At 38.1% G+C, this 26490-nt stretch overlaps 1 protein-coding gene across 1 annotated transcript in view; it reads left to right on the top strand.

The window, feature by feature from the left end:
* ADCY8 (adenylate cyclase 8) overlaps positions 1–26490 on the top strand; it is a 130068-nt gene that overhangs the window by 47199 nt on the left and 56379 nt on the right. Inside the window, exons 3-5 of the mRNA XM_065831062.2 lie at positions 5057–5187; positions 7332–7443; positions 18291–18418. Coding sequence (XP_065687134.1) covers positions 5057–5187; positions 7332–7443; positions 18291–18418 — 371 coding nt within the window. The remainder of the gene's footprint in view (positions 1–5056; positions 5188–7331; positions 7444–18290; positions 18419–26490) is intronic.

Here is a 26490-nt window from a genome sequence, read left to right on the forward strand (position 1 = left end):
GATCCCCAGGTGGGACGGGTGGAAGAAAGTCAGAACAATGCAAATGTGCTAAAATTAGTACACCATGTATGGAGAAATGGAAGGTGTGAGATGGTTTTTTTTTTTACACGAATAAAGGATGAGTTTGCTGTATGATATCTCACTGCCTTCTCTGTGTCAGCTGTCACTGCCTCGCAGTGTTTTTTTTTCTCCTCTCCTGAAGGCAGCCCTTGCTTTAGTAAAGGTCTGTGGACAAGGTGGATTAAAGATTAGCAGGGTCTCTAGTGTCTCATCTTCCATGTTAGCAGGCAGGACCCCAGGAGAAAGCTGCCATCTCAGAGTGGAGTGTTGCCCACTTCCACACCAGCAGAAGCTGCTAACAGAATGTGTTTTACCTTCTTAAGTGAATGTAAGGTTCACCTCAGCTGGGGCTGCCATCTAGACTAATGAAAGTATTTATCCACAATGCCTTTTCATTGTAGCTGAGGATTGTTTAACAACTACTAAGACTGCTCAGAGTAGAAATTATTTATGATTTTCGCTGTAAAAGTTATAAGTGAAAAACTATCTTGCCTCCTACAAATACAGGGAGAGGCTCATTCATTTTTTCAGAAGTTTCATTAATAGCTACGGTTCATCCACAGCATCTAATCATTCTGGCATCAAATCCCATTGAAAGTGTGTATAACATGTTTAATCTTCCACAAGAAAACTGATAGTACAGGGAGAAACTGAAGCCAGGACTCCTGGGTGCTACACACTTTGGTACTTAGGAAAAGTGGCTCAGTCTTCATCCTTAAATATCATCTCACTGAAATATGCTAAAACAACCATGAGGATAAGCAACTGCAGCCAGAAAGAAATCTGTTGAAAGATACCATTTTGGTGATAGGAGAAACCAAAAGACCAGAATCAAAACGCTTCCCTTTTGTAAGATCTAGGATTTCAGTGCCAAGAAGCATTATACTGCCTGCGGAGTGCATTTTCACTTGTATTTACTCTATGGTACTCCATAGGGATAGTGCTCTCCTTACAGCTGATACAAGGATTAACCATATTCGTATCAACAAACGTAAAATTGACTTTTATCCTCATATTTCCCCAGATTGTGACCAAAACAGACCTTTAGAAGACCAAAAGTTTTCTAAGGTCTGAGAGATGAGGTACAGAGAAAAAGACAGCTCCTAATGTAACGAATAACTGAGAAATATGCACAGAAAATGCAAATTATATATAAGTTAAGATCTTCAGACCAAGTTAAGACAATAGGAATCAAAGAAAGTGACCATTGCCAAGCATTGATGACAAAATATATTTTTCAAATTCCGTCTGGAACATTATACAAAGTAAGACCAGGGTAGTTCAGCTGACCAAAAAAAAAAAAACCCACACAATAAAATCAGAGATTAATGTAAAGATTGTATCAAGCCTGCCTAGCAATTGTCATGAACAAAACACGTCTACTTACCATGTTTGTGATAACTTCCTACTAGTAATTAGATTTTATAAGATGGGCTTTGTCCTGCACCAGGGCTCCTCTGCAATTGAGCTTAGTTAAGAATTTATTGACACCAGTGGTAATGAAACATTTGCTTCCGTACAGTTTTAAAGCTTGAGTAAGACTTAGCTTTAAAAAAGCTGCAATCTGTTAAAATATCTGAACATCTTAGAACTTCTAAATCTATTTCCAGGACTCATGTTTTTTCTTATCAAATATTCATAGGACATTATATTGAATTACTTATTTTATTCCACATTCGTATTTTTAGATTTTGAAGAGATTTTGAAACCTTTCGACATTTTCTTTTCTGAAATTGATTTCTTGATATCTTTTTGCTGCCAGTTCCTGTCTGGGTTCAACACTGATCTCGATTCCCAAACTTGCAAAGGGCCTTTCTTAAAGTGTGATGGGTGGGGTGAAGGAGATGGAGAAAGGGTTTATGGAAATAGCTGCCTTTCCTAAGTATAAAAGAGAAGAGTTGGTCTGGAACCACCTCTGCCCCCTATATGACTTGACAGTTTATAAGTGCTTTCACCATGGTAGTGTCACTAAAGTCTTTTGAAATTACAAGAAGAGATGCACACTGCACTGTATTTCCTCCATCGGCATTGCCTGGGAGGACTTTCTTCATTGGTGTCTTCCAACTCTTTACAGTCTTCATATGTGCCTGATCTGGAAGTTCACATCTGGCTTTCCCTAGACCTATCCTATTCCCCAAAATGTCATCTGAAATTTGGTGATAAGTAGCTTACAGAAATGACATTCTCTTCTTTAGTTCAAGATTTCGCTCTTTGCAATCCTGTAAAGCACAAGATGGTTAATAATTTGAAGCCAGTTCAGTGAAAAACTGCCAGCTTTGCCTCAGAGTGATTTGGAGTGATATATTCCAATACTGGACAAATCTACTTAATCTAGAAAAGAAAGGCTGAGGGCAAGAGGACACAATAACAGTATTTCAGTACAGAAATATTGTTACAGAGAAGGTGGCAAGCAATGATTATCCATACCCACTTTGAAAGGATAAAAAGAAAGCTTAATTTTCAGAGAAACAGATTTGGGTGAAATGCTTGCAAAATCTGCCAAAGCTGTCAAACTGATGAGCCACTGAAATGAGGACACTGTAAAATCTCTCAGGGGATGATCTAGGGCTTTCATGAAAGAATTCAATAATCTTTCAAGGGCTTGCCTGGCTCTACTTGAATGCCATTAGTCTTTATACTATGACAGGATCTGGAAAACGGCACTTTTTGGTGCATATATATATACTTATACACTAACACTATACGTGTATGTACACAAATATACACTGATGTACTGTCTGTACATACTAATATTAAACTAATATACATTAATACTCTACTAATGTACGTTAATAATATATCTTATTAATAAACATGTGCATGTATGTCACATCAATTTGTTTCAGATGTTTATTCAGCCTGAATGTTGCTGAGACACAGACAAATCTAATTAGAAACGCTGAATATGTTCTCCATTTTTGCTAGTAGAGAGGGTCAGCTTGAATAGCTTTATCTAAATTAATTTGCATTCTTCTACATCAGTCAGTCAAGAGACATGCTAGCCCTCAGTCCTGGGTGCACAATCTGCAAATGTCTGCTCAGGGAGTTCTTGCACCTTCCTCCAGTAGCTAAGGATGGGCCTAAGCTGACTTCACATGACTGGACCTATTGCACATGAGCAGAAGAGTAAAACCTTTTCAGTAGAACTGTATAACACAGCTAAGGAACTCAAATTGCAAGTATAACTAAATAATTGATTTTCATAATTGTGACTTAGCACCTGAGGGGTGTGTGTTTGCTCACATATTAGACTTACATTGCCAGTTCTCTGTGTGATCCAGCAGCTTCTTGGTTAGTCCTCTGTATAAACGAGGTAACAGATTGTTTGGATACAATGAACTAACCTGAAACCAGTGTGAAAGCAGGAGATGGACTTAACCTCCACAATTAAACACTGACAGACCCTTACAGGAGCTGGGAATTTTGGGCAGTTCTAGAAATTCCCAGATTCACCTTCTGCTCTGTCTAGTTCCATTTATGTTTAAGTATGCTAACCAATATTCTGGGTGGAGTGTCCCATCCAGGACCTTTGTTAGGTGATTTCTTTAAATACCCAATAGAAACCGTCCTTGCAGAAATGGTCTACAGAACTAGTCTTTTGTAAGTTGCTTAAATATTTAAGAAATGCTTAGTATGTGGTCAAAATATACCCATAGTAGTGAATTATGTAGGACTGGGGTTGTCACGTGTGATCATGGGCCAGCCAGGCTATACGAACTGAGCAGAACAGTAACGTGAGAAGTCTCTGCTGACCTAGCTAAAGACACTGCCACGAGGACACCTGCAATGGAAACTCCCACCACCACCAGTAACCAACTGTCCATTTTGGGAGATCTGGGACTATGAGAACCATCAACCCATACATACATGCCAATGAATTGGTTTATTCTTTCTCAACAGGCACTCTGCCATTAATGTCCATACAATGAATGAGTGAAAACCTATCTGCTCCCTTAGGATCTAAAAGATGGCCAGGAACAGGCTGTCATCTGCAGACCAACCCATTCTCCCCACTCCCACATGCCTTCATGCATAGGAGAAGGCTATATATTCCATGGATTGTTTTGGTAGCTGCTGTTGTACAGTCCTTACTGTATGACATGCACAGGGTAAATCCATTATGGGACAGGAAGGTCATACAAGGCCTTTGGGAAAAAGAACAGTCAGCTCTGGGTCAGCAGAACAGCTCAGCTCACAATCTGTCCTGGGGGGATCTTCAAAAAAGAGGTGAAGTGGGCCACAAGACAGATGAGTCATCCTGGAATCATATAATGCTTGATTCTGAGATTACATACAGAGTTTTCAAGCTTACATGATTGTCAAGCTGGGAAAGAGCTAGCCATGGGCTATTTTGTGTGTTAATATCATCACAATAGTTAACAGAAACTATGTTTTACATTGACTGGGGAATGTCAGAATCATCTCAACAGTTTGTGATATTGAAGTGCTTCATCTAAATGCTGTCCTTTTCACTAAGTGAAGTCAGGTTCCTTTGCATATTTCTTGCTTGATTTATTCTCCAGCTTTATTAATAATTATACAGTTTATGAATGCTAACACACAGTATGTAATTTCTGATGGATAAGTAACAATTAAAATCTGATTCTACTTGCTGTAGAGGACTTTAAAATTCCTCTGACCTCTGTCTGTTAATCAAGTGACCATTGCTTGAAATGCAGTTCTTGGTATGTTCATAAGTCAACTTTAGAGAGACGCTTGTAATAGAGGTAATAAGTAGGATGTATCTAAATAATCAAGTAAACTTAAAGCATTAGAAGTAAGAATGCCTAGGAAGGGAAGAGAGAAGGGTCCATATTCTGGACTCAAGTTGATAATGTGAGTTATCACAAGTGGTCTGAGATAGATATTTTAGAGGGGATGGGCACATCTTAAACTGCCGGTTATACATCTGCATAAATAGGGCAGTGCTCAATCGGTTTCCTGTGAAGGACTAATTCAGACTGATACTGACACTTTGGTTTCCTCTTCATTTCAGGAACGGCTGGTGCTTTCTGTCTTACCACGGTTTGTAGTCCTGGAAATGATCAATGATATGAGCACTGTAGAAGGTGAACATTTGCAACATCAGTTTCATAAGATCTACATTCATCGTTATGAGAATGTCAGGTGAGTGGAGGAGCTTTTCTTTAATGTTTAATGTCTCAGATGTTGTGAAGTGTCTTTTGTTTGAGAGTTTCCCTTCTGTTGCTTTATCCATTCATAAATTAGAAAATCAGCATATCCCTGTTTAAGTGCTGAGCAGATAAGCACTTTAGTGGCTTCTTTACTCATCAGGATGGCTGGATGCCCTTGCCATGGCAAGACCCATTTGAACTGAACACTGGGGGCTGGACAATTTATATGTTTTCTTCACTTTATTTAAGTGGTCAGCATTGCATAGAAAGGGGAGCCTTGTCTGCATGTGGACACATATTCTGCCACAACAATCTGGTTGACCACATTTTCTCAGAAATGAGATGAAGACTTGCAAACTGCTTGCAAAGATGTAGACATGTCATGTGGCTTCTCTGTTTAGTAGTCATTTCCATTCAATCATTCTTGTTATCATTTTCCTAATTCCATTTCCTTTTTTATTCCTCTATCTAAAGTTTACCTCTCTTGAAATTAGTCAGTGGGAAGGTGATAGTTATCCTATTAACTGCTACTCAGGCTAATAAGTCCTAATTGTACATTTACACCAAAATCATCAGTTTTCACTCCATGATGTTACAGAATCTCTGATTTTATTGTGATTCCTGATCATCAGAATATTTAGCTAAGCCAATAACATTTTCCGTAAGTTTGTCCCAAAACACAAGGACAAATGACTAACAAATGACAAGCATCCTTGGATATAATGAGACATGGTTTGCTAGGAAAACATGTCTTTTGCCTTTTGATGAAACCCAAATATAACTTTGTCTGGACAAGTTTGAGAAACATCATTTGAACTTCTGCAAAAAAGCAAATTGATTATCTGTTTCTCCTGTGGCCTTATTAAATTTCTTGGAAAGTATCAAGGACCCTCACAAAAAGTTTGAATTGCATTAGATTAAAAAGTCTTCCATTACTCTTTTTAATTCTCAGATTAAGTGTTGTTGTAGAAGAATCAAAATAGCGACAAGATGGCCCTTCTGTTTAAACAGAAAAGGGGTTTAGTCAGGGGTAAAAACTTTGAAGAGATTTAGAATTCAAATTCTCTGTGCTTTGGAGTACAAATGCTAGGGACCAGATCTTTTCAAAACTGCATTTCACCCTACTTTTTCCCAAATGTTGAGCACTGAACACTACCTAAACCGATTGAATACGAATGCCTAAAATTAGTATTCAGTTAGGGTTTTTTGTTGTTTCGATAATGAAAACTGTAGAAATTAGTTGTTTGAAATCTCATTTCTATCAAGTTAAGCTATCATTAATATTCATTTATTTTCAGGTAGTTTCGTGCTTTGCATTCCAATTTTGGTTTTTTTCACACTAGTAAAAATCTTACCCAGTTTATGAGCCTCTTACTTGATCCTCACCCATTTGATTAAGATCTTACCATAACTCCAGGCACCCAGCCTGATGCACCTAAATTCAAAGTATAAGAACACTGCACTCCCTGTGAAGTCAATGGAAAGTACAAGGTATCGTCCAAATAAAGATTCATAACTTAAATAGAGAGTATTGTATGTCTAACTCAGGTGCTTCTGTCAAGTCCCTAAAGTTAGATGCAATAAAACTGGCCTGAGCCTGGTATATATCAAAACTGTCATGAATCTGTCGTCTTAGGATTTGGGTCTTGTATGGCACAAAGATAAGTAAAGCCTGAAAATAGCACTAAAAATTGCAATCACTGAAGTCAAACCCCCTGTAAACAACAGCTATATATAAACCCATCCTCAAAGAGTACTGTCAGATGCTAACAGACAGCTGGGTGCCAAGTCTATCTCTTTATGCAGCCCTCTATATTATGGGTGCATGATGCTTCCATCTTCTCACTGATAAATGAGGACAACTGCACTTATTAAGGCTTAACTATATCTTCCTGAATGATTTGAAAATCTGAAATTACATGACATATATTTTTCACAAAACCCTTTCTCATACTTGGTGGTATTTTTTTGGTTCCTTCAATATTTGTATTCAGTACACCAGAATCTCCAGAAGTCTAGCCCTAAGGTAGCATGACTTCAAAATGATCCTTCAGTAGCAAATTACTAGAAGGTAACTTAACATATTCAGTTAGCAAAGGAAATAGACTTTGATATCAATACATCTTTTTTTTTTAGTATTCTTTTTGCAGATGTTAAAGGATTCACCAACCTTTCCACAACTCTGTCAGCCCAGGAACTGGTCCGAATGCTGAATGAACTCTTTGCCAGATTTGATCGACTAGCACATGTGAGTTAAACACAATTAATTTGCAAAAAGATATGAAGTCAACTCTGTATTTATGAGCTTTGGGAAATATCTTATGATCACTTTGAGCAATATTCATCCAGATTTTCCCCACTGGGACTTTATACAGGTATAGAGGTTGGAAGACACTGACAAGTTTTTTTCAAAAGGATGGCTTCCAATAGCCAGTGAAAGCTCAGATAGTCATTCCAACTTCATGTTTCTGCAGTGCTAGACCAAGAACAGTATGAAAACAGATCACATACCACAGTTTCTAAGGAAGTTTTGTAGTTCTGGTCCTTGCTGGATAATTATTTTTTTTTTTAAAGACTATAGTTTTATTTATATTTTTCTTTAAAGAACTGAGGAAGGTTAAAAGACCTATTCATTGAAAGGACTTCTAATCAGTCACCACAGTCATTGCAATGGTTGGTTTACAATCTTTGGATTGGATTCTATTTAACTCAACAACGAAATTAATTAAAAACTGCTGGGGAATTTGTTACCTTAGGCAAATTATTTGGTACTTGATTAGTAGTGCTTAGAAGAGCAAAGCACAGAAATACAAGCAGAACACATGATCAATTTTACTAGGTTTTAATTTTCTTCTCTTCTTTGGTCGAAGTTTCATTTTATGTGACTATCTTTAGCCGTCAACATCTGAGCTGGCTAATAAAGTTGCTAGTGTAAGCATTGAAGTACATTTAATGGAGTTTAGCTTATAATTTATGCAACTGAATGTAGACACCTACTATGGGAAAACAGGAATTACAGTCTGAATGTCATTGACTTTGCTCTCTGTTTACTATAAAAAGAGCCTATAGTGACTTGCTCTGATGTACAAATCTGCATCCTTCACTGATTTTTATGCATTTCTGGTTCAGGGCTATGGAGTATTTGTGAAAATATGACACAAGCATCAGTAAAACTCTTGGTGTCTTCTCAGCTTGCAAATTCAAGTCAAGACAGGCAAGACTTCTGTAATTATTCAAAGCTCTTTGGAGTCAGCTATTTTTATATCAAATAACAATGTGATTTCTCATGTACAAAGTGATGCCATAATCTGCATGCCATTGCCCAGACACTGGTAAATTGGTAAATGCAATAAGGTCAACCTACAATATTTGTTTCTCAAACAAAATAATCCCATTAACTTTGATCTACATTAACAAGCAAGCAGAGTGAAAGAAATTACCTCAGTCCTGCCTTTTAGAAAGCTTGTAGGAGTAATGTCTGCTGCTGTATGTCTTGACTAAAATAACTACCCAAACTGAAGGTACCTATTTTAAACCCAATTAAATGTATGTATGTCACAGAAGTATTTTTAGCAGAATACGTACACAATGTGATTTATTGCCTTGCTTTACATTTCAGGTTTTCCTAACATTTTTGGTAGAATATATTATTTTTTTCATGAAAATTAACCATATTTTTTGACATTCAATAAACTATATTTAACCAATAGATATTTTGTATAGAAAAACTAGATTCCATAAATGAGTTAAAAACAAAGAAGGCATTTACATCTAAAAGTGTAATCCAGAGAATTTCCTCTCACTTGCCACTTTACCCTGAAAACACTTCCCCGCTTGGTTTTAATATTTTATAGGAACTGAAAATTTTACATCTTTAAAGGCCCAGGAGTTTCCCCTCTTCTCTGTGATTACTTACACCCTCTAGAAATCTTTCTGTCACAGTCCTAAACTGAAAAATCTTCATGAAGAACACTGAATGTGCACACATAGGAGTGGATATCCCAAAAATGTAGGTGCATTTATTTTAAAGAAACAGTAACAAATATCCCAGTTTATCTAACATAGCCAAGAAGTTTATTTCTTACTCAGAAATTTGCAGAGTTTGAGATGAAAGAAGTCTGCATGCAAAACTTCGTCATCAGGACAGTCACCTCTCAAGTGAATGTCCCAGTCACGAAATTCAAGACTTCAGGCTCCCTTGTGCATTTTCTATCCTAGTCTGTGAATTTGCTTTTATCTTCCACACATCATTGACCAGACTAATCCAGTTGTTTAAAACAATCCACTGAAAGGTGGAAGAAGCAGGGAAGAATCACCAAAGAAATAGAACAGATTAGACAACAAATATTAGAGTCATTTAACTATGACTAATCAAAATTAGTTACAAAGAAAGGCATTTTGATTGTCTGCCTTGGTTGTGGCTTCTGAGACCTGGATGTTACAACACCTGCCTGATGTTCTGACAATAGAGATGCCCAACAACCATAGAGAGGAACAGGAGCTCTACATGGCTTTTGGTGTTTCTGTCTAACCCAAGAAGGGACCAGTTGCCTAAAATATAAGGGTCTAAATATTGTGTTGGACTTAACCTTTGCCTTTGGAAAATTTTGGAAGTGGACACTGACTCATCCATGACCAGAATTTTAAGGACTTGTGGTTTACATGGAGCCATCAACATACCCAGATGATACTGTGTGAAGCTTTCACACCTGGTAAAGCTTTCTCTTTTGGAAAAATGCCCCGTTTTCACCTGAAGATTCCAAGAGATGGAGAAATACTTGTGTATCGTGGGAGTGTACTCCAGTGCCTTAGCACTCTCACTGTTAATTCGATATGGCTTGTTTCTCGTTTGATTCTTTCTGACTTTGAATTACATCCCTTGATTCCTGCTGTGACCTATTTTTCCCAGACAAAAGAGCTACCTTGTAGCCACTGATTTTCTCCAGGAATACATTTGTGTGCTTTGATCAAGCCACTTCTCAGGTTTGCTCTTAATATAAGAAATAGATCAAGCACACTGTAAAGCTTTTTTCTTTGTAAAATTTATTCTGGACCCCTCAAATTTTACAGAATTTCTTTAAAGACATAGGTACTAGCACTGAAAGCAGAGTTTCTGGACCAACCCCAACTAGTGTGGTAGAGACAGATCATCACTGTTCCTCCTGTTCTCTCTTTCCTTGATCACACGTTTCTGAATGTACAATGATGACATTATTGTACTGAAACATATTGTTTTGTTCAGTCTTATTCCTTCTGCAAATATCATTAGCAATGGATTCATAATTGCCTGTAAATCCATGAAAGTCTTTTTGGAAAGTGGCCCTTTTGAAACCTCCCTAGAAGATTCTTCCACTAATGAGGATTACACATCCACATCTAGATTCCAGATGTATCACTTAACTAGTTCTTAATCAGCTTAACTAGAGTCATCATAACTCTTTAAAATAGACACTGTTGCTCAAACTCTTGGGTTTTGCTAAGAATTATCATCAGAGGTCAATTGCAGAAAGCTTGAGGCAGTTTCTTTAGATTTTAAGGAAAACCCTTATAACTCCTTATTTACTTCTACATAAAAGTACTATCGTATAATCTCATATAAAGGATTGTTTGATCTGATCTATCTTCTTATATAAATCATATGATATTAAAGAAGACACTATCTCACAGCATACTGAAAAATGTAATCTAGCTTAGTTTCTTATTTCTTTTATTCAGCTTTCCTTTTTCTTGTGCAATGCAATGCAGAAGCAACCAGAGCTCTGAGATTTTTTTGAATCTTCAGTCAGTTTCTTCAAGTATTATGGCATATGTTGATGCATATAATTAATAACAGAAAATTCCATAATATCGGTATCATTGTCACAGAACACTTTGAATAAAAAATAGAACTCAGTTCTGTATTTCATATAAGAAATGTTATGTATAATCACAGTTGATATTTGTGAAAGACTGATACTTACTAAATATAAAAGTGACAAGAGAAAAGGAAGAATAAAAAAAAATTCCTTATATATCAATCTACTGAAAGGCCTAAACAGAACTTGATAATAATATTTTATTTCAGCAAAAATTTTGAGGAGAGAAGGGAAATAAGATGGCATTTAGTAAGATACTTAAGCCTAAAAAAGGTCCTGATTTGATGAAATAATAGTTATTTTTGTTGTTTGTTTTCCCCTGCCTTCTCTGCAGTGCTAGATGTCAGCCGACACTATGATTCAAATTGTTTGTTTTATTTCTAAATGTACACACACTGTGTGTACATTCAGTTTCAGATATGACAAAGAGGAAAGAGTAAAACCCTAATGAGAAGAGCAGACATCTGTAAGGTTTGTCACAACAGCAACCAAAATGTAGTCCTAGATCACTGAGACCTAAAGGCAAAACCAAACCACAATGTTTTAATTTAGACACACACACAAAGATGAACACACAGGGAGTCCTAGGTTTGTGTCTGGGCCCATCTTCAATATGATGCACTGATGCTGAAACAGAAATCTTCTTGAAAGATTAAAATCCATGGTTTTCATGTAAGAATAAAATGGCTGGCCTGTAAGATACTTCATCTCTTTACAGTCTCATCAGCTCTCATGTGATAACCAGAATACCAGTGCTTCTTACTCAATTAATGGAAAATTCATACTTTAATGTGAGTGGCTCTTTCTCTTTTCTAAGAGAGGTGGTCTCTTTCTGCAACCTTGGTTAAATTCTTTCTCGGGAGATTGCAGACAACCCACCAGAAATTCCTCTAACAGTATATTTATTGGCAGTCTTAATTGTGACCAGTATTTCCAGGGATGGAAACCAGCCTAACTAGAAGGCTTCACAAGAACATATCACAATATTGCCCCAGTACATTACCTTCACCAGCAAGAAGAGCATGTTAAAGGCTCTTTTGTCTCCTCAATAAAGACACTCTTGTTGCAGTGTTTTGTTGTGCCCTGCCACTTTTAACCTCTAAGCCAGCAGTGCTTTGTTCTTTTGTGAAATAATCTTCAAGCACATAACCCGCAGGACTCTAGAGGCTCCCTGAAAAACCCTCTTTGCTTAAACATATATGCCAGTAAATAAAGGTGTGAATTTATTCATAAGTATATGCTTGGGGTACTGTATTAAGAAGCAGACTTAACTGGGTTATGTGATATTTAGTTAATTCTAAGGACATTGTACGAATTTATAGTAATGTGAGGAAGTGAATGCTCTTTTTGCAGGGTTTAATTCTAGACTGTTTTCCCTCCTCATCAGTGTCAATAATTGCCTAATATTAGTGAATAAACAACACTATTAAAAAACATTCTTACTAACATTATAGTATTAATATTTCAGTTACTAAAGACCCCAGTAAAACATCAAAAGACCAGCACAGTCAAATAAAAGCTTAGTCCACAAAACACTTTCAGAAGTGATAGTCTGCAGGCATTTTATGAAAAATGCCAGATGAAAATGAGAGATTAAATTAAATTTCAGTTTCAAAATTTCTCAGTGATTTAGGAACCAAGAGTTACATAAATCCAAACCTAAGGAAAACAAACAAACAAACCAAAACAAAACAAAAAAAACTTTATGGCCTAAATTGGAATTTGAATGGGATTCAAGCTTCACAAGTATATTCTGGAGAAATGTCTACCTCACCTTTTATGTATATGCAGTCCTAGAAATTCCTAAGGGGCAGAATTTCCATGCAGAATTGCTCCTGCTTTAGCAGGAAAATAACACACCTTGAATCTTTCTAACAGGGATTTCTGTGCCTAAAAACACTTATGGCATAATCTACTATTTAACAGTAGCTGGTGAGGATGGTTGCTCACCAGACACAACAGCCACAGCTGTTTTTCTTTCCCAGAATGTCAAGGAGCACAAGTGTTGATATCATATAACTAGAAAACTCAAGCGAGAACATACCTCAGTTCCTTCTGCAACATGGGAGACCTCAAACTCAACTTTTCTTTCAGCCTGGAAAAGTCCTAAACACCCTGTTATAGCTATTCTAAAAAGAAGAAAGCTTTCCTTATATGATCTGTTAAACTAACTAAAAAGAATTTAATATGGGGTTATATTTCAGTATTACTTGGCCCAGACAGAGAATGAAATATTGCCACATTTTCCCTTTCTGTGTATGAAAAATAGAAGCAGTCCTTACAACTGTGACCCAAATCCCATCCTCCTTTCTGCCCCTATCACCAGACTCAAGAAGTTCCTTTCAACTGTCAAGGTCTCAGCTCTATTTTCCAAAGCAACAGAGCTGCAATAAGAGGAATTTGGATGCATCTCTCTCCAGCCAAAACCCCAAAACAGCCTGCTGATTAAGAGCTTTGGCCTAGATCTCACTCATGCTGAGAAAGGCCTTTTATCTAAGTTTCCTATACCTTTGGCAAGTGTTTCAGGAACTGAGCTATTGTACACAGAGGCCAAGTCCGTGTCACCCCCTACTCCAGCTGCCTTTTAAAAGGAGATTAATGTCTATGATCTCTTTGTTCTGCAGTTCAGCCCCAGCAATTTCTCATCCACAGTGTTCTAAATTTTTAGCATAAAATTATGAAAATGGTAAGTGTGGACTTTTCTGTGGGCTGTTCACTGGCCTATGGGATTTAACCCAAGGAAATAACAAACACTAATGAAATTTCTGACTGTGTCTTTCAGTAACTTGATATTTCAGTAACTCATTTCTTCAGCTTCCTTTCCAGTCACTGAGTGTATTTAATAAGCTTAAACATAAATAATTCACATGTATAAGGTAATTATTTATGAAAAATCTGTATATTTTCTTTTTCTCTGGATTAAGGTGATTTGGAAAAAGATTTTTAATCAACTGCCACTGAATTAATCTAGAATTATTATTAGTAATAATTGAGTGTTTGAGTCTGCTCAGTATCCCCAGGCAAAACTTCTACTGATTTAAATTGATCTAGGTAGAATCAGGCCCCTTAATCTTTCACTTGTAGCAGATGAGAAGCTGCAAATAAAGAGAAAAAAAAAAGCTCCTATTTGTGACATGCTGAGAAATTAATTGATACCTTCAGTAAACATCATTAATGAGTGAGTATGGGGAGGGATGTGAGGGTGATGGATACTGATATGAATGTCTGTGTGATATCAGCTGTCATTCACATGCCCAAGGACAACTTCTGGAATTGCTTATGAGAAGACAAATTAATAAAATAAACAGGCGATCATAACAGCGTCATGACAGTGTAAGGATTTAACACTGTAGTGTAGTACCTGCTGCATCAAAATTCCTCTATGGCTATTTTCTTTTATTTAAATAATTTACTTATTTTACAGTTTCTTCACGCATGTTTATATTTTTCATTCATTTTCATTTAACATCAACTTACAACTGTTTATACCATTGTGGTGAGATGGTTTTAGGAAGTGGGCTTGAGCTCTAGAGTGTGAGGAAAGTCTTGAATGCTATTATTACCATTTTATAGCACTGAGAAGTAGGTAAGTCCTTACAAAACTTCATCTCCTTTTTACAGCAACACCATGGCTATATTAGCTATGAATCTAACCTTAATGTACTAATAAAAACAGCCTGACAAAGCACCTAGTCTAAACTGTAGATGTGATTAAACTACAGAGTTATCAGAGGGAATCTCAGGAGCCCACGCAACCCTCCTCTGCCAAAGGCAAATACCGTTAGTCCTCTATCCTTCAAGGCAGTTGTCAAATTATATTCTTCTAGCTGAAACTTTCACAGTGATAAGAAATTCACAGTTTACTTTTGAAATAGGTATGATGGGAATAATAAGGGAAGAATAGAAGGCAAAGGACAATCTAGTCAGACTGTGGTACAGTTCATGTTTAACAGTAATAATTATTTGACTAAGAGGAAAAATAAACAAGACGAGGAGTTATTGAAGTGCTCCCTGTGGCTTCTGGTGCTAATAGAGACACTACACCCGGTCCTTGCACCACTCCAGAGGGACACACATAACATCTTATGTCATGTCTGTTAGTCTTGCATGGGTGCCTCATGTACCCAGGGGTCTTACCAGCTCACTATAAGCTCTTGTGTAGAGAACTGAACTGAATCCCAGCCAGCTGCTCTGTCTGTGAGCTGAATCAGTCCCTCGGCTTCACTGACTGTGTTGCCTGGCTCTCCCTTGCAATGGCAACCTTGACTGACATGTGGACACCTATACATAGTCATCTCCACTTGGATATCTCACCCCGTAGATGACTTCCTGAGCTTTGGCAGATTAGTGTAGAGATGACGTATCATGACAAGCAAAAGTACATGTTCCTGTGCAGCTGAAAGGATTTCCAGTGTCACACACACAGGCACATACGTTTGCTTACATTGAACCCTCATTAGTAGCTCTTGTTATGCATTAAGATCCTTCTTTTTTATTCTTATCAAAATCACATCTTTTTGAAGTGGTCTGCTTTGTTCTGGTTTTCAGCAAAAGAGCAGACATGTAGCAAGGGGACAGAGGTCTCATCTGACTTTAATGGAATCAGCACTTCAGCCAGTATAAATGAATCTTTAAGAACTAACAGCTGAGGTTTTTTTTCTGTTGCAGACCATGTTCTGTAACTGTGCTGAATTAGACTCTCACTTAATAGGGGATTCTCACATCATCAGATAGGAAGGTACTACAGGTGCAAGACCACTTGATAAACATAAAAACTTAATTATAGTACTAAAATATGACAATATGATATGAAAATATAATACGAAAATATGATAATAAAATACTACTTGAGATATGTTTCTTCCTTTCCTTTCCTTTCCTTTCCTTTCCTTTCCTTTCCTTTCCTTTCCTTTCCTTTCCTTTCCTTTCCTTTCCTTTCCTTTCCTTTCCTTTCCTTTCCTTTCCTTTCCTTTCCTTTCCTTTCCTTTCCTTTCCTTTCCTTTCCTTTCCTTTCCTTTCCTTTCCTTTCCTTTCCTTTCCTTTCCTTTCCTTTCCTTTCCTTTCCTCTCTTCCTCTCTTTCTCTCTCTCTTTCTTTCTTACCTTCTTCCTTTCCTGTAAATTGACTGGTTTTCTCTTTTTTTCCTGTATTTTACTATGAGATTTTCAGTTGTGGTGTATTTGTAGCGGGTCTGAATGGATTTAAAGTTCTGCCTTTTGCTTTACTCCACCTCAGACCAATATGGCATTGCAAATTCTCCTTTTACTTTGTAGATGTGAAAGAAAATGACAATTAGAATATGAATCAATTGAATGGCTCTATTAGAAAAGCCAAAGAACTTCAGAGTCTGTTTTATAGTATCTTTATCTCTGCATTTTGTCTAACCAGGGAACAAAAAGAGAAGCTTAAGGAAGCCCACTAAAAGATGGAAAATCTATAGAAAAAAAAATAGGTGGAAAGTGCGGCAAAATAAAATCTCTAATTCTTTCAGTTGAGGAGGAAGCATGTCAAAATTTAATATTTTGGTAGATCTTAGGATGTACTATTTCATTTGCAACAGTATGAAAAATACCTGATGTTCACTTCTGCGTGTCTGGGGGGGCGGTTGAAGAGAAAGGGACAAGGAATGTGGAGAGTTACATATTAATTTAGACATTTTGGAAGCCTGACTTTAGTCTAGAGTTTCCTTGTGAAACTTGGGCAACGAGGCATTGCACTCTGAGAGCTGGCAATGGTATTAGCTGAAGACTTATTCAAAGCTTCAAACACAGTCAGCTCTTGCTGATGGTTTAAGAAGATTTCAGGGTGAATCAGCTTACTTTGACCCTGTGCCCAGAGCAGATTTTTTGCTCACTGGCACGCTTAAAACTTCACTTGACTTCTGCAAAAGCTTTGGGTACAAGTGTGCAGGTTCCCTTTGCCACTCTAGGATTTGTAAGGACTTGTCTGAGGTTCACTATAAAGCTTCTGTCTTCTTAGGCAAAATCTTGAACAGTAAGCTAGAGTCCCATTCATTTGGCCAGTACTCAATTCCTGAGGCACAGTCAGTGTTTACGTTTATTCCTATGTCCTACTTAGAGTTTTCTCTTCCCCAGTGGGTTCAGTGTATCCTTGCTCTCTTAATTAGTACAGCCTTCGTCACAGGTTGCCAGAGAGAAAGAGAAAACCTGAGATAAATACCATAGGCCAAATTTTGCAATCATCTACTGAATTGGTTTTGCAAATCTTTATCCTGTTCCCCAGTAATGACTGGTCTTCCTTTTAATGTTCTGCCATCACAGCCTTTGCTGACTGGGTGCTAACACTGCACTTATTATTTCAATGATTCTCCACCATAAAAATGCTTCCCTGACTCAACTTGTAATTCCTTTTGACCAAAGACACTTGCAGCTCTGTCCTCAGATTATTATGGTCTCTATCCCTGTGCATTGACTGTCTTTTGTGAGGGTCAAGCCAGCAAAATACACAGGTTGAGTTTACAGCTAATCTCGGGCTCATTTGTTTTGCTTGCCTGGGAACTGCAAAAGTTTCAGTAACTCGGGCGCTTCCGCTCAACAGAAAAGAATCTTCCCAAATAATGATCCAGTCGCACAGTGATATGCTGTGTCAGCCTATAACGATATTGTTAATATGTATTTAAGAAATTAAATTCAGTATTTTCTCATAGGCTAAAGGATATCTCTAGCTGGATGCCAAATAAATGAAATTTCTGCACAGTGTAAGCCTAATAAAAGGCACCTTCTTTGATATCCTTGGCATGCAGATACTTGATCAGCTCTCATAGCTGTTGGAAATGCTTGAGTGTGACAGCGGAAACTTTAGGTAGGAAGGGATTATCAGTGGGAGGAAAGAGGTTTTTAATTTCTTTCCAGTGTAAAAAGGGAGCAGAAAGAATCCCCTGGAGAAATATAGTCTAAAATGAGTTATTTATTATCTCAGCTGGTGTTTCTGAATCCTTGGCCTAGCTTCCAGACGAACTCTGATGAAACCTTTCTCACCATCAGCAAGAACAACTCTGACTAACGTAACACAAAAATCACCGTATCTTTTCTTTTACTGAAAATGTACTTTATTTCAAAAGTGAAATAAATCAAGATTATGCTAATCGCAAGCAGGAAACACCCAGCACAAAACTTTTAATTTTCTTTTTTAGTCCCTTTTTAGTGACTTTGACATTCATCTTAAAATTATGAAAGCAAAACTGCAAATATTTTCTTTCTCTTCGGTACTTTTACATATAGGAACACCATTGTCTCAGAATAAAGATCCTGGGGGACTGTTACTACTGCGTGTCGGGGCTCCCAGAACCTCGCGAGGACCATGCACACTGCTGTGTTGAAATGGGGCTCAGCATGATCAAAACTATCAGGTAATGCCTGTTTTTTTCCCCCTTCTTATTGTTTCACTGTTTCTGACTGTGTCCTGAACTTCTTATCTCAGAATGCTATTACTAGACAAGTAATTCCTACGGTGGTTCAGAGACCTCAGGATTATTGCTGTGAAAAGGGCAGGATTTTTTCGATTCGCGTGATGTATGGGGACAGATACTAAATGCATTTTATTAACCTGTGCTGTTTCAGAGCATGTAAAATAATAGCTGTGTGTGCATTACAAGTGACAGGTTTCTCTCAACTGGTATTGTTGTCATTTTTAAGAGGAGGCTGAGGAGGAACATACTAAATTGCTTCCCATAATCCCAATAATAATAATTAAAAAAAAAAAAAAAAAACACAAAAAAAACCCCACAACAATATAAACACTGAATAGACAGCTGTGTCAATACTTTAGCTTGGAAACCAGCTCACAGACAAACTCATAAGCACTAAGGTTTGCCAGATGAGTAAATTTTCCTTGTTAAATTAGATTGTTGCTGAAATGTTTTAATTAAAGGATGTGTTCACATCATGTAAATATAGTTGTTTTGCTGATAGATTATTGTAATTCGATGCAATCAGGATTAATAATAACCATGTTTCAGCAGTCCATGTATAGAGTTCATTCACTGATTTACTGTAACAGTGGCCAATGTCTAATGCTTCAATAGAGGTTTTCTCCGTCTTTTTTATCCTCTGTATCAATGTTGCTCTGTACCCCTTCTCCAAATGCTTCTTCTGTTCCTGTTTTACCTAAAACAGTGTTGTTTAATGGAAGCACTCTTCTCTTTTCATGGATGTTTTGCTGTCCAATCTCTTTGTCTGCTTCTTTTCCAGACTGCTTTCCTCCTTTAATGAGTGTCTCTCATTATCTACATCACACAGTTTATGTGTACTGCAGCTGCATTACTGTATCTTAATAGAGAAAGAATTTGACAAAAATTAATTAATAGAAAATGTAACTGAATAATGATTATGCGACAATGATCTCTAAGAAGATTGGATTCAATTATCGCAGACTAAATGTTGCAAAAACTAATCAATATTTTGCTTCTGGAATCCCCACAGTGAAAGTGAAACATGAATTAGAGAACATACACAGATGAAAAAAGCTACCAGCATTGTTACAAATTCTTGGAGACATACATCAAATCATTTGCATTTGCTTGGTAATATAATCTGCAGTGAACCCATTGTAAGTCTTTTTTCTTCTAAGATAGTATATTTATCTGAATCTTGTTACACATGCGAAATCTCTAACACCCAAGTGCCCTTTTATGAACTGGGTCTCAACGATGGTAATCCAGTAGAAATAGTACTGTGGTTTTACCATCTTAAATGACAGTTATATTCTGTGGGAACTGTGAAATTAAAATCCATTAGGACTTTGGTCATCCCAGGCTAATTCAGTTCAGAACACCTCAAATTTATTTGATAATCCCAGTATCTGAATTTCTGGCCATTCAGTGAGCATGACTTTCTCCCCAGGCATTTCTGTTTGGAGTATAGGAGCCTTATGTTACTTATCTTGATGCGTGCTCACAGAGTACACAGGGAGTATCAGTTCTTCCGTGGGGTATTACTGATAACAGAATCACGAAACCACAGAATGGCTGGGGTTGGAAAAGACGTCTGGAAAATATCTAGTCCAACCCACCTGCTAAAGCAGGTTCACCAGAGCAGATCACACAGAAATGTGTCCGGGCGGGTTTGAATGTCTCCAGAGAAGGAGACTCCACAACCTCTCTGGGCAGCCTGTTCCAGGGCTCTGGCACCCTCACAGTAAACAGATTTCTCCTCATATTCAGATTGAACTTCTTGTATTTCAGTTTGTGCCCATAGTTCCTTATCATGTCATTGGGCACCACTGAAAAGAGTCTAGCCCCATCTTCTTGACACCCACTCTTCAGATATTTATGATCATAAGTAAGATACCCTCTCAGCCTTCTCTTCTCCAGGCTGAACAGACCCAGCTCTCTCAGTCTCTTCTCGTAAGAAAGATGCTTCTGTCCCATCATCATCTTTGTACATCTCTACTGGACTCTCTAGTAGTTGCTTGTCATTCTCAAACTGAGGAGCCCAGAACTGGATGCCGTACTCAACATGCGGACTCATGAGGGCAGAGTAGAGAGGAAGGAACAATCTACCTCGATCTCCTGGTCACACTCTTCCAAATGCAACCCAAGACACCATTGACCTTCTTGGCCACAGGGACAGTGTTGACTCATGGTTAACTTTTTGTCCACCAGGACTCCCAGGTCCTTCTCGGCAGTGCTGCTTTCCAGCAGGTCAACCCCCAACCTGTACTGGTACATGGTGTTGCTCCTCCACAGGTGCAGGACCCTACACTTGCCTTTGTTGAACTTAATTATGTCCCTCCCCATCCAACTCTCCAGTCTGTCCAGATCACGCCAAATGACAGCACAGCCTTCTGGTGTGTCAGCCACTCCTTCCAGTTTTGTATCATCAGGAAACTTGCTGAGGGTCCACTCTGTCCCTTCATCCAGGTTACTGATGAATAGGTTGAATAAAACTGGACCCAGTACTGACCAGTGAGGAACACCAGTAGCTACAGGCCTCCAACTGGACTCTGTGCTGTTGATCACAACCCTCTGAGTTCTTCCATCTAGCCAGTTCTCAATCCATCTCACTGTCCACTCATCTAACCCACATTTCCTTAGCTTACCTATGAGGATGTTATGAGACAGTGTCAAAAGCCTTGCTGAAGTCAAGGTACACACCATCCACTGCTGTCCCCTTATTTACCCAGCCAGTCATGCCTCATAGAAGGCTATTATGTTGATTATATTTCACTCCACATTTCTGTGAGAATTTGAAGTTATCTACAGTCTATTAATTAGTACTTAAATTAGTAGATATCTCTCACAGTTAAAAGGAGAGGAGAGGAGAGGAGAGGAGAGGAGAGGAGAGGAGAGGAGAGGAGAGGAGAGGAGAGGAGAGGAGAGGAGAGGAGAGGAGAGGAGAGGAGAGGAGAGGAGAGGAGAGGAGAGGAGAGGAGAGGAGAGGAGAGGAGAGGAGAGGAGAGGAGAGGAGAGGAGAGGAGAGGAGAGGAGAGGAGAGGAGAGGAGAGGAGAGGAGAGGAGAGGAGAGGAGAGGAGGAGAGGAGAGGAGAGGAGAGGAGAGGAGAGGAGAGGAGAGGAGAGGAGAGGAGAGGAGAGGAGAGGAGAGGAGAGGAGAGGAGAGGAGAGGAGAGGAGAGGAGAGGAGAGGAGAGGAGAGGAGAGGAGAGGAGAGGAGAGGAGAGGAGAGGAGGTGGGGAGGGGAGGGGAGGGGAGGGGAGGGGAGGGGAGGGGAGGGGAGGGGAGGGGAGGGGAGGGGAGAGGAGAGGAGAGGAGAGGAGAGGAGAGGAGAGGAGAGGAGAGGAGAGGAGAGGAGAGGAGAGGAGAGGAGAGGAGAGGAGAGGAGAGGAGAGGAGAGGAGAGGAGAGGAGAGGAGAGGAGAGGAGAGGAGAGGAGAGGAGAGGAGAGGAGAGGAGAGGAGAGGAGAGGAGAGGAGAGGAGAGGAGAGGAGAGGAGAGGAGAGGAGAGGAGAGGAGAGGAGAGGAGAGGAGAGGAGAAAAAGAAAAAAAAACAACACACATGACTTCTTTAGAAAACTGAATTTCTACTATATTGGTCACTGAAATATTTAATGGATGTAAAACCAGCTCAAAATGACATTTTGATGATTATAACATTTTTTACCTTCATCTGAATATTTCACAAAATAATAATTTTGTCTTTCCAAAATAATAGGGAGGTGATCCAAGATACATGAAGCCATCATTCAGACTTCACAGATACATTCAAGTTATATAGATGAACTCAAAACCTTCTTGCAAATCAGATGTTTACAGACTTCCAAAAATTTCAGTACTTATAAAACATACATGATCAGTTGTTTCTTCTCCCTCCTACAGAGCTATATCTTAGCTTTTAAATCTTAGCTATATTTTAGCTCAAGCACTTAGCATAGCTTAAACATCAGACATTAAAATATAAAATAGTATTTATGCTACAACACCCCACCTATAATTGGGATTTAGGCACCAAATCATGGAGAGCAATCTAGTAACATTTAGACTCCCTGATTCTTATACTGGCTTAAGCTCTTGAAGTAATTATTGTATAAAGAACTTTAAATTAGGTAGAACAGATTCGCCCCTCCAGGTCCTCCAAGATTCATGTTCTCTCTATCAACAACAGGTAGTTGGTAATATTGCAAAGATCAGTACCAATGATTCTGGTGAGGTGTTGCCCCAAAATCTACCATCTCAGGCTACTATTACTAGCTTTTCCCTCTAGTCTTCTTGATGACTGCATGTTCAGCAGAAATTGAACAAGAACATCAAATTTATTCATTACACAACATGTAAAATGAATCACATGGACAGATTGACTCACAAGGCACTTCTGAGTGTTTTAATACAGATCATATTCATAAAGTGTTAATTTATTATAAACTAGTGCTCTACCACTTGATGTTGAGCTCATATACCAAGAATCTAGACTTGAGTCTTGCTGCTCTTCTTATCTCTTTGCAGATGTAAGGAACTGTTCAGAATGCAAGAAAACAATCCAAGATCATTATTTTCTCTGTAGTGATTTTTGTCATCACTGTGTCTTGTTGAAAATCTTACAAAAGTAAAGTTATTCTTGTAATTCCACTCTATCTTCTTTTACTTTGCCCTCTACATTGAGTCTGACTGAGATGGAGTTAATTTTCCACATAGCAGACTCAGTAACCACTGAGTACAATTGAAATACAACTTTCAACCATAGGAAGGTTCCATGAAGCCTGATATTTATTCTAAAGCAAGGAACTTTGCCCCATCACGTTTGTGTATAAGAATCCTGACTCTGATTGTCTTGCAAAACCCAGCTTTCTGTAAACCGTCTTTAGCTGCAGTTGGAAATGCAAATTAAAATAAAAAGAAAAATATCTTTGCAAGGGTTCATTTATTCAGCTGTTTCTCGTATCTTTTCACATACAGTGTAACTTTCTGTATTTAATTTTATTGTATTAATGCCTGTCTACAGTGGCAGTTGATAGAAATTAGATGCTAGTGGAATGTTTAGTCATCAGATGATAATGTTTCATTTTAACAGTTATAATCCAAGTTAAATGAGTGTCAGCAATAACACACAGGCAAACTAAATCTGCAGTTGTTCTTACCTATAAGAAAGAGTAACCATCTTATCTTTATCTTTTTATCTATATAGGGAGGGAAAGATTTGTAAGAATAAAGTGGTCATCAACATTTCATTGCATGTTATTGAAATTCCAAGGCTGTGCTGGAGTGTCAGTTGGATGAGATTACGGATGGTCTATGTGATAAATTCAAGACGGGGATATCTATTTGCTGACAGTCATATATGGAACATGGGCTTAAGACTTAACAAAACAACGAGAATAGATTTGGTGAGAATGATAGAATCATTTTGGTTGGAAGAGACCCTTAAGATCATCAAGTCCAACCATAACCTCTCACACTAAACCATATCCCTAAAAGCTTCATTTACACATCTTTTAAACACTTCCAGGGATGGTGACTCAACCACTTCCCTGGGCAGCCTGTTCCTATGCCTGACAACCATTGCAGTGAAGAATTTTTTCCTTATATCCAATCTGAACCTTCCCTGGCACAACTTAAGGCGATTTCCTCTTGTCCTGTCAAAGACAATCATTCCTTCAACTATGTTAAATGGATATAAAATACATAAGAGAAACATAGAGAATATAAAAGTAAGCTGAACTGAGATAATTTCTAAATCTCACATTATGCTCCAGATAGAAGTTAACATGCTTGTTCATTGGGCTTTTCCATTCTTTGGGTTGGGCTGTGAGAAGAGGAATACCTACATAGAAGATAGTGAGGAAAGTTCAGAGGGGAAATGAGGTAAAGGAGAAGAGGAGAAAGGGTGACAAAAAGTGGAAGCAGAGGAAGGACTGTTAAAAGAGGAGAATGAAATAATCATAAACAAGAGGAGAGAGTACTTCTAAAGTGTGAATTGTAGAGCACAGTCTATCAATGTCAAGACTGAGATGAGAATAAAGAATCTTGTTATGGTGGCCTCATATTAAAAAACTTGTTAAACATTTTTATAAGAGTACAGGGAAAAGTCACAAAAATAACTTGTGAGGCAGAAGTGCCTTTAAAATAATTGAATTGAGAAGCTTAATGCTTTTAGCTAAGAAAAAAGAAAAAAGACTGAGATCCTATTTTGTAGCAACACATAAAAAAGGTTATGGGCAGAAAAAAATGTATTTACAAATGGGCAACGGTATTACTAAGATAAGTGATGGCTTTTCCGTTCCTCAGTGTTTTCAGATCAAAACTGAATTTCTTCCTAGAGTAAACACTTCCATCAGGCACAAGTTACTGGAATACAAGCAAGCACAATTGGCTAAAATGTACCAGCCCATGTGGCACAGGGTATCAAGGTGGACAACGTCACCATCCGTTTGGCTCTTCAGCTCGGGACACAGCAGCAGCATAAGGGATGGGAGGTGCCTCCAAGGGTTAAAAGCTGCTGCTTTCACCACCACCTTCTCATATGTCCTTATTGCTAAAATCCCTGTGGCTGGACAGAAAGTGGGGAGAGAGATTTTGTGAGGTCCATCTCCTTAAGGTCTCACTCACATGGTATAAAGTTGGAAATCTAAGAACAATCCATGTAAGAGTGGAAATTCAAACAAATCTTTACGATGGTATATCTGTTGGTCATCTCTTTGATTATGGCCCACTAAAATACCAGCTGAAAGAGTAATTATTACGACAGAAAAGGTAATCCCAGCATAAAATGCAAGCTAAACTCCAGAAATTAGACAACAGCTCGTTGCCATTAAAATTCTGCAATTAACTACAAATATTAACACCAGTTCATGAGAGAGGGAAAAAATACACACACACAAAAACAAACAAACAAACCAAAACAAAAAATAGAACGAAAACAAAAACTATTTTAGATTATGTCAGTGACTGACCTGGCAGTTTTCCTGCCTTTTGCAGGAAAACCTGAAAAACCAAAAATATTAAGTGATCTATGCTTGTTAAAGAAGTTGCTTAAGCAGTGAAACAGCCAGGAATTGCTTTCATATTCTACAATTAATGAATCATTCTTTAATTATATAAAATCAGAACTGATCCAGTTCTGGATTTCTTCCACAGATTATTTCTTGTGTACTGTACAAGGCTCAGCCTATGTAGTAACAAGCCATGATTTACAGAAGACAAAATGATGCTTCACAAAACCAAAACCTATTGCTTGCCTTCATCTCTGTGTGATGGTGGCAGAGGCATTGCAGGATATTCACAAGTTCAGTCAGAACTTTTCAGACAGGCCACAGAGTGAAAGGTTTCACACTGAGACTTGATCACATCGTCACCTCCATGTGTCCATTTCAGTCACTGACCGTGAATGAACAGAGCATCAGGACAGTGTCTCTTTCCCTGTTTTTGCTGTTGAGTGTCTGTATAAATTGAACTGGGTAAAGATTAATAAGTTCTGAGACCTCTTTTCTTTGAATGTGCCACCGAATACAATCAAAGCTACATTGGCCAGATGGCATAGGAGTATAAATAATTGCATACCTTTTTATAACATAGTTTTCAGATTAAAAAGCAGACTTGTGCTAATATTGTTTGAAGTCCCTTGTGCTGTAATACTATATCACTTTCCTGCCTCTCAGAGCAGACAGACATAGAAACAGGAATACAGCAGAGGCTTTACTTCGTCCATAAGCTATAGTATCTATCTGAACACAGAGCAAGTCAGTTATATTAATGATAAGTCTGATGATATGAAACTTCTCCAGATAATAGTTTCTGCTGATACTGGAATCCAGCTCTAATTCTAAGGTAAACTCAACTGGGGTTTTTTAAACTGAGTTCTTGGCATAATATCTACCTTAAATTGTAAATACAGTGCTGTGTAAAGTCTACCTACAAAGTGTTATATCCTGTGAGTCATAGTACCTTAGCTATATTCTTTGAACTGTTCAGTAGGTTAGTGCACCCTGTTACTTAGCTTTTAAAAATAATGGATGGCTCATGCGCAAGCATGATA

This window comes from Patagioenas fasciata, chromosome 2 (assembly GCF_037038585.1).
Source record: "Patagioenas fasciata isolate bPatFas1 chromosome 2, bPatFas1.hap1, whole genome shotgun sequence".
Taxonomy (NCBI): domain Eukaryota; kingdom Metazoa; phylum Chordata; class Aves; order Columbiformes; family Columbidae; genus Patagioenas; species Patagioenas fasciata.